Source organism: Plecotus auritus, assembly GCF_963455305.1.
Source record: "Plecotus auritus genome assembly, chromosome: 9".
Lineage (NCBI taxonomy): Eukaryota > Metazoa > Chordata > Mammalia > Chiroptera > Vespertilionidae > Plecotus > Plecotus auritus.
The window spans coordinates 148,496,924-148,506,123 of NC_137783.1; the positions used below are offsets into that span (position 1 = coordinate 148,496,924).

At 62.7% G+C, this 9,200-nt stretch overlaps 1 protein-coding gene across 2 annotated transcripts; it reads left to right on the forward strand.

The window, feature by feature from the left end:
• MRGPRF (MAS related GPR family member F) lies at window positions 1–8,781 on the forward strand. 2 transcript variants are annotated; one of them, XM_080640149.1, is made up of 4 exons: window positions 1–787; window positions 1,406–1,467; window positions 4,019–4,132; window positions 6,933–8,763. In XM_080640149.1, the coding sequence occupies exons 3-4, from the start codon at window positions 4,085–4,087 to the stop codon at window positions 7,914–7,916; spliced, it is 1,032 nt and encodes a 343-aa protein (XP_080496275.1). In that variant the 5' UTR covers window positions 1–787; window positions 1,406–1,467; window positions 4,019–4,084; the 3' UTR covers window positions 7,917–8,763. The 2 variants fall into 2 exon arrangements, with proteins under 2 accessions (XP_080496275.1, XP_080496274.1); XM_080640148.1 differs by lacking the exon at window positions 1,406–1,467 and having other exon boundaries at window positions 269–787; window positions 6,933–8,781.
• The last annotated feature ends 419 nt before the right edge of the window (window positions 8,782–9,200 follow it).

A 9,200-nucleotide genomic window follows, 5' to 3' on the forward strand; every position in this document is an offset into this window, starting at 1 on the left:
ACACACCAGGCACCCACAGCCGCCAGTTCCCGGCTCGGCCCCGGCGAGCGAGCGCAGTGATTTTCCACTTGGGCCATCTGATTGCTATTAGGGCTGGGAGCAGGGAATTCCTGGTTCCAAGGGCCCGTGGGGGCCCTGGGCAGATTCCGGGGTGGGCGGGGAAGAGGCGTGCCACCTGGGTGGCCTCCCTGTCCCCTGCCAAGTCTACCTCTCACACGCCTGCACCTCCCCCTCTGCGGAGCCCTCGCCTGCTGTCTCCTGGCTTCTCATATCAGCCCCTCAGTACACTGGGACAATCCGTGGGGGCCCCCCTCCTGGACCTGTGCCCCCAAAAGGCCCAGTGGGAGCTGCCGAGAGAAGGCACCCGCAAGTGGACAGCGGACGCCCCTCTCTCCAGGATGCGCGGGAGATTAACAGCTGGACTCTGGCCACAGTGCTCGGGCCAACTTGACGTCACCAGGCAGAGAGATGAGTTCCCAGTGGGGCTCTGGGGGGAGGGGGGGGCTCCTGAGCAGGGCATTCCTTCCCCAAGCCTCATCCCACTCCGCCCCTCCTCCTCCTCCCTCCCTCCCCTCCTGCCGGGCCTGGAATTGGGTTTGGGGCGGGTTCTGCTTCCAAAGCCATCTCCCCAGCAGCAGGCGCGGGCTCTCCACACTCTGGCTCTCGTTTGCTGAGCCTCCAGCCCTGCTCCACACTGGCCTGCTGCCTCGGGGATCGCAGCCGGAGGCGGGCATCACCGAAGCGCCCTCCACAAAGGGGCGGCCCTGGAGGATCCGGACAGCTGCAGGTAGCTCCATGGGGCCCAGGGCCCAGGGGAGGGAGGGCCAGGAGCCAGGCTACAGGGCGAAGGCCAAGCAGGGCAGGGGGATGAGGTGAGCACCTTTGGGGCAGGCAGCTCCCAGAAACCACAGCCCCAAGGAGGAGCCCTGAAGCCCCAGAGAGGGCTGTCACCAACCCAGCATTCTCGGCTCCAGAAGTCCCAGGGACATTGGGGGCCTTCGAGAGTCCCCCTTCTGTGGGGCTGGCCCCGGTGTTCTGGCAACTCCCGACTCCCAAGCTGTCCTCCACCCCCAGGCCCTGCTCTGTTCACCAGTGGGTGTGGGCTCCCCCTCTGTCCCTCCACCACCCTCGGCAGCAGCTGTCCAAGCCTGGAAGGGTGGGGAGGGAACACCCAGCGGGCAGTATCCCAAGCTCGGGGAGAGGGCTCCCTGCTCGCTTGCACTCCGCACTCCGCACTCCGCACTCCGCACTCCGCACTCCGCACTCTGCACACCCCACTGCTGCGCTGCCCCCTTCCCTGGGCACCGAGCTCAGGCAGCTCAGTGTGGGGCCAGCGCTGGGGTGGACAGAGGGATCAGCCTGGCAGCCACAGGAGGCTGGACAACTGGGTCCCCGCTTCTCCCAGGCCTGAGACACCTGATGTGGAGTTGGCATTGGATGGAGGCTGTTGGTGAAATTTTCTGGAAGGTATCACCGCCCCAGATAAGCCTTTCAACATGCGTTGTGAGCAGAGGATTGGCGGGGTGGGGGGTGTGGGGAAGGCTGGAGAGAGAAAAGGCAGGCTCTCTGTGTCTGGGGGAGTGGCTGCCCATGCTCTGGTCCTGCCCAGGTGGCAGCCTGGGGACAAGGAGAGGGGCTGGCAGGCAGACTGGAGAATTCCCACCTGGGCCTCCGGGAGGACAGCCTCCCCTGGGGCCCGCACAGGGTTGGGGCTGGTGGTGGTGAGTGGGGTGGGAGGAGATGAGAGCTTCCTGAGGCTGAGGAGACAGACAGGTGGTCAGGGGCCTCTCCTTGGGTGTTGGGTTTTGAAAGGAGGGCCGGGAGTGAGCTGAGCTGGCAGCTTTTTTTTTTCTGTCTGCTTTAGCGCTCATAGGCCCAACCCAACCTGAGGAGCTCACACATTCACACGCACTCACCCATGTCCCATGCACATGCCACACACATGTCTTTCTAGGGCCCATCTGGGGTCCACTTGGCTTCTGGTCCCTCTGTGTGAGTGCAATAGCTCTTCTCTGAGGGCTCAGAGACACACACGGGCACCCACCCCTCCATCGGTCAGCAGAGGGGGGCTTGGGGGCCCACTCCAGGCCCCGTCCAAGCCAGGTACCATGCGCAGGTCCCAGCCAGCTGCCTTTGGGGGCCCTGCGTAGTTGGGGGTCTCACCTGCCTAGGTGCAAGGGCAGGGCTCTCTAGCTTCCGGACATCCTGGGTCCAGGCACTGAGAAGTGAGGGTGCAGTGCAGGGGGTGTACCTGGGATTGGGTAGGATGGGGGGCGGGTAGGTTGGGGTTGCAGGCTGGCGTGGAGAGCTTGGGCAAGCCCAGTAGGTGGCGAGGCATGAGGCCTACCCCTGGTGATGGGTACAGTGGTCCAACTAGAGTCAAGACTGGAGAGGTGGGGGCGCGGTGGTGTAAAACGCACACCTCCTTGCACTGCCATCTGCAAACCCGCACCACACGCACATCAGGGACTCGCCCACAGGACTCCCACCCACCCCGCAAGTCACCTCTCCGGGGCACCCGTGCAGCCGCCACGCTGTACCGGCTGCTGTCCAGGGCTGATTGGCCCAACCACATGTGGTCTTGTGTTCTGCGGGCTGCACTGGCGCGCGGACTGGGGGTGGCGGGGGCTACCAAGGTTTAAGGAAGGATGGCAACCCACACAGACAGCCCCCCTTTCCAGCCAATAATGGGCTTGGCTGCTGCGGGGGCCTCTGCCCCGAGCTGGTGGGGGCGTGGAGGGGGCTGCCCAGCCTGCGGAGGAAGGAATTCCGGGGGAGTAGAGCTGTGTGCGCTGCCCAGCGCTCCCTCCAGCTGAGGAGAGGCCCGGCCTTTGGCCGCGCCTGTGCCCCTGCAAGACCCTTCCTCCACACACAGCCTCAGTTTCCCCACCTGCACAGCAGGACTAGGTGCTTGCCTGTGGAGGCAGAGCTCAGGTGGGGCCCCCGGGAGCAGGTGGACCAATGAGCTCTGCCCTGCCTGGGTGAACCTGTCTCTGGCAGGGAAGCCCCCTCCTGAGACTGTCGCCCCTCCTAGGGCCCCCAGACCTGCCTGGCTGAGTCCAGCTGCCCCTCCACCAGCCTGGAGCCTGGGCCACGGCAGAACCCTGCTGGCTTGCTCCCTCCAACTGCTCCTGCCTTCATGGCCGCTGGAGTCCTGACCACAAGCCTGCAACGCCACAGCGCACACAGTGGAAGTGGCCTGTGCCCCTGGGCAGGCGACCTCACCCCCCTGAGCCCTGTGCCCCATCAAAGGGCAATGACAATACCTGCCTTATAGCTGATCACAAGGACAAACGGCCCTAGCCTGTTTGGCTCAGTGGATAAAGCATCGACCTGTGGACTGAAGGGTCCCAGGTTCGATTCCGGTCAAGGACACATGCCTGGGTTGCGGGCTAGGTCCCTGGTGGGAGGAGTGTAGGAGGCAGCCGATCAATGACTCTCATCATTAATGTTTCTATCTCTCTCTCCCTCTCCCTTCCTCTCTGAAAGCAAAAAGTATTTTTTAAAAAAAAAAAAAAAAAAAAAGAACAAATGGGATGATGGATGTGGGGCAATGGGTGTAGGTGAGCTGGCACAGTACTCAGCTCCCAGCTGGCAGCCATTGACAGAGGGGTTGATGGTGGTGACAATGATGCTGATGATGACCGAGCTGTCCTACCTTCAAGGGAAAGACCAGACCCCTTAGCATGTTACAAACACGGGCCCAGCCAAAGGCCACCTCCTCCAGGAAGCCTCCCTGCCTTCTGGGTCTGACTTCGGGGAACCCGTGTCCCCGCATGGGCTGAGCACAGAGGTGGTACCCAGGAAATATGTGTGGGTCTCACTAGCATGTCAGCATGGTGTGAACGAGGGGCACAGGCAGGAGGAGGCGACCTGCTCTGTGCCGCCCACATGGCCCTGCCTCTCAGGGAGCCAGGTGACTACTTGGCACCTCTCCTCTAAGGTGAGGCCCTGGGGACAGGGCTGGGAAGGGACAGAGAACACTGCTGCCCTGATGCGGCCCTTCCTGCCTTCACAGGTGGGCTGCGCCGGCCCGTGAGCTGTGAGCAGAGCCGCGAGGAATCTGGACTCCCCAGGCCCGGAGATGGCTGCAAACTGCTCCTGGGAGGCCCATCCCACCAACAGGAACAAGGCAAGTGCCAAAGGCCCGCCATGCCCCGTCTGTGGGACAGTGCGGTGGGAGGGGCAGCCTGCCCAGCATCTCCCCACCTCCACCCCCTCTGCTCCACAGGGCGCAGGTGGGCAGCAGGGCCCCTCGGGCCACACGGCCTGGCGCTGGTCGCTGGGTCCCTTGGATCCCCGGAGTGCTCCTCAGTGAGGCCAGCGCAGGGGACTGACACCCTTGAATCCCTGGGGGGCTTCAGTTACCAACCCAGAGACCGCCTTTCAGCTCTTCCCTGTAGAGACTGGCGGCTGGCTACTTCCCACGGCCACCCCGGGATCATTATAATCCGGTGATCTCTGACACGTGGCTTCCAGTCCCAAAAGCGTTGCCTGCTCCGAATCACCCTGCTCATGTCGCCCACGGCCGGGGTCTTAGTCACATCTGCCTCCTGTCTTCAGACACCAGCGGTGGCTGAAACCCACAACCCGCCCCCCCCCCAGGACCCCTTCTTCCCAGAGGCCCCTGAACACTGGGATTCCCTTCTGATCCAGGCGACGGGCGCTCACAGTGGAAGAAACTTCGAGTCAAAGGAGGAGACAGGCTCCCACTAGCTCAGTGGCTTGGCGGGGTGAGCCCGGAGGTGGGGGCAGAGCCGGGACGCCTGCCCAGGGCCCTGACCTCCAACCCCTGGCATTTCCCTCCTCTGGCAGGGACCACGTGGAGTGGCAGCCATGGGGAGCAGAGATGGGACTGGCTGGGCGGAGCCTCCAGAAACCCCTGACAAAAGGCAGGGCGGGAGGGGGCCAGGCTCCAGGACGGGCATTTTACAGGCGGCATGTGTCTGGGGATGGCAGCTCCCCGCCCAGTGACTCACCCGGGCCTCCCGCTCTGACTCCAGGACCGGATTGCAGGCTTTTTCCAGCCTGTGATCCGCTCCGTCCGACCCGGCCTCTGCAGCCAGTCCCCTCCCGGTGGCCAGGCCGGTCCTCCACGGGCTTGTTCAGGCCCCAGTCTCAGGAATCACTAGGTCCGTCCCCGGCTCAGAGGCGGCTGGCAGGAGGCTACTCTGGGGCCTGGGGTGGTCAAGGCCACCAGCAGGAAATGCTGAATAAAGAGCAAGCTAGGGGCTTGGGGGCTGACAGACAGACGTTGAGCCATAAATGTACTTATAGGAAGATAGGTGGAGAACAGGACCCGCTTAAAGTGACCTCACGAAGGCTCCCCAAAGTTTGGCCAACACCCTCCAGTCCCTGTTTGTAGATTCCCCTCGACCTGACTGAGAAGGCCCCTCCCTTTGTTATGGGGTGTCAGGCCCAGAGAGCAATCCTTCAGGCCCAGCTTCCTGCCCGAGCTGGGCCCTCCGGAAGGTGGCAGAACTGTCCTGCCTCAAGGACCTTCCATTTGTTGTTGTTTTTTGTCTTGTTTTCTGAGTCATGGGTGATGGGAACTGATACCCAGCCTTAGAGGGGGAGAAGGGGGAAGTGGGGCCGGGCCACGGCCAGGTTCCAGCCGTGTGGTGAAGAGTCTGAGATGGATCAGTGATGCCTGCCCGGGTGTGGGACGGAGTGACAGTGCCGGGGCAGCCTCTGGAGTGCGAGGTCAAGGTCAGAACCGGCAGCCTGAGAACAGCTCCGGCGTGCAGACGGGTTGTGTGTGGCCCCACAGTGTGTTTAAATGTGAACGTTTAGAGATCAGGAGAATCACATTACCATCCAGCGCTCTGGCTCCTCCGGCGACGGGGAAGGCTGATGGGCTGGAGCCCAGCGGCTGCCACGTACTCAGCGGGGAGCTCTGCCGTGTGCCTCCGCGCCCCCCACTCCTCCTGCACCTGGCCCACCTCACGCACGTACAGGCCAGCCCAGACCCTGCAGGCCAGGCTGAGGTTCGCTGGACAGACGTGAGCAGTCAGATCCACTGTTAAAACGCTGATCAATAGTTAAAGTGCTTCCCTGGGGCCTGATAAATACACGCTGCCTCAGCACCCCCCTCCCCAGGGACCCCCACACCAGACCCAGACACCCCCCCATCCAGACCCCAGAGGTCCCCTTGGCCCAGCAGGGGCCGCCTCTGACTCCCCAGGTCTCTCTGATCCCACTGTGAGTCAGGCCCACTGTTTGTAATTTGCACGTGGTTTTATTTTTTAATAAATATTTTCACATTTTAGTGTGAAATAGTGCAGGCGTACAGAAAACCTGGGAGAACAGGACAGTGCACACCCTCAGCGGGTCACTGTTGGCCTTTCTCCAATGAGCTCGCTCTCTCTATCCCTATCCCTATCTCTTGCTACCCTTTTTCCCCCAGAACTGTTTGCAAGTGAATCGCAGACACCGATCCCCTTTGCCCCCAGATAGCCTGCATCTTCGAAGGACAAGGGCATTCCCATACGTAGCGCCACCCACTCTCCCAGAGATGCAGGACCGTCATGGGTGCAGGGTGCCCCCACCTCTCCGCAGCCATCCCAGGCGGCGGGTCAGACCCCTCACAGTCTCGAACCCGGCACTGCATTTCCTGGCCCTGTCTCTTTCGTCTCCCGTCCAGAAAGGCTCCTCAGCTTCTCTCTACCTTGCACGCGTGGACACGTTTTGACTGGTGTCTGTTCTGGCAGGTGGGCGACCCGGTGCCCTTGTGAGGGATGGGTATTCCCCTTGTCACCTGTAGGCGGCTAGCTCCAGACTCTGGGTCGCAGAGTGGAGGCGCTGGGTGGACTCAGGGGTGTCGTCTGCTCTAGTGAGAGTCTGTAATGAGGACCAGCACACCTGGACGCAAGTGCGGGGCGGGCGGGCCTCACGGCAGGCCTCACTGGAGCCTCCCCTCTGTGCCCGCGCAGATGTGCCCGGGCGTGAGCGAGGCCCCGGAGTTCCACAGCCGCGGCTTCCTGACCATCGAGCAGATCGCCACGCTGCCGCCACCGCCCGTCGTGAACTACATCTTCCTGCTGCTCTGTCTGTGCGGCCTGGTGGGCAACGGCCTGGTGCTCTGGTTCTTCGGCTTCTCCATCAAGAGGAGCCCCTTCTCCATCTACTTCCTGCACCTGGCGGGCGCCGACGTGGGCTACCTCGTTAGCAAGGCCGTGCTGTCCATCCTGAACACCGGCGGCTTCCTGGGCACCTTCGCCCAGTACGTCCGGGCCGTGTCCAGGATCCTGGGGCTCTGCACGTTCCTCGCCGGCGTGAGCCTCCTGCCAGCCATCAGCTCCGAGCGCTGCCTGTCGGTCATCTTTCCCGCCTGGTACTGGCGGCAGCGGCCCAAGCGCCTGTCGGCGGTGGTGTGCGCCCTGCTCTGGACCCTGTCGCTCCTGGTCACCGGCATCCACAACTACTTCTGCGTGTTCCTGGGCCGCCAGGCCTCCAGGACGGCCTGCACGCACATGGACATCTTCCTGGGCATCCTGCTCTTCCTGATCTTCTGCCCGCTCATGGTGCTGCCCTGCCTGGCGCTCATCGTGCACGTGGAATGCCGGGCCCGGCGGCGCCAGCGCTCCTCCAAGCTCAACCACGTCATCCTGGCCGTGGTCTCGGTCTTCCTCGTGTCCTCCATCTACCTGGGGATCGATTGGTTCCTCTTCTGGGCCTTCCGGATCCCGGCCCCCTTCCCCGAGTACGTCACCGACCTGTGCATCTGCATCAACAGCAGCGCCAAGCCCGTCGTCTACTTCCTGGCCGGGAGGGACAAGTCCCAGCGGCTGTGGGAGCCTCTCAGAGTGGTCTTCCAGCGCGCCCTGCGAGACGGCGCTGAGCTGGCCGAGGCTGGGGGCGGCACACCCAACACAGTCACCATGGAGATGCAGGGCCCCTCTGGGAATGCCTCCTGAGAGATGGGCACCTGGAGGGGAGGCAGGGACCCCAGGAACCTCCAGAGACCCTTTGCCGGGGACAGGGCCTGGGCAGCTGCCCTGGTGCCCGAGTACAAGGAGGAACGTCTGCTTCCAGCCCCTCAGGCCTCCTTCTCCCGGGGCTGGAGGCTCTGGGAGTGACCAAGAGACTGAGCAGCCACCTGCAAACAGACCCTGTGGTCCTGCCAGGCTCCCCGCAGCGTTCTCCTGCATCAGCAGCACCCACTGTACAGAGGTGTCCCCCCGTGGGGGCCTCTCCTCACCCCAGGCTGGTCTGGAAAGGAGAGAAGGGGGCCACCAAGCCCTGACCACCTGCTGCCCCTCTGAACGAGCCCCCCTTGAGAGTGACACAGCCATCACAGCACCGGTGGGCCACCAGCACCTCCCGCCGTGGGGCACCCGTTCTCGCCACGCCACCCTCTCGAGGCAGTGCTGGTGGCAGACCTGAGCAAGGGGAGCTCTCTGAGAGGGGGTCCGGGGTAACCTGCCTGTGGCTCAGTCTTCCTGCAGGTGATGTCCCTGCCTCCTGGATGCATCCTTGGTGACTTTCATGGGTGCGTTTCTGGTCCCAGCAGGCAGGTGGGGACAGGAGGACCTTCAGCCAGCTCAGAAAGGTCACCCTCCTTTCTGGCTCCATGCCAGCCTCGGCAGCCTTCCGGAGCACACAGCGTGTGCCAGCTGCTGCCTGCCTGGGCCTTGGGTGCCTGCAGACCATCCAGAAGTGGGCACTGGTTCTACCTGGCCACCCAGCCCACCTCCAAGCACAGTGGCCCAGCGTAGCCAAAGGAAGTTTTATGAAATAAATGTACATCAATAAACATTTTATATCTTACTTCCTCTGTCCTATCCATAGTCGTGTTCCTTTCTTTAAAAAATATATATATTTTTTTATTGATTTCAGAGAGGAAGGGAGAGGGAGAGATAGATAGAAACATCAATGATGAGAGAGAATCACTGATTGGCTGCCTCCTACATGCCCCCTTCTAGGGATCAAGCCCGCAACCAGGCCTGTGCCCTGACTGGGAATTGAACCGTGACCTCCTGGTTCATAGGTCAACACTCAACCACGCTGGCCGACCTGGCAGTCTTGTTCCTTTCCGTGCACGCCCCCTCCCCACCCTCCCCGCAACCTGCTCTGTCCCAGCCCCTGTGTGTCCTCTCCGGACTGGTCTGTCCTCCCTCTGAGGTGCCCTCTCCTGGTAGGGAATCCACCCTCCTCGGATGTGAGCTTTGCTCCTCAGCCACACCATCCTCCCGGGCCCT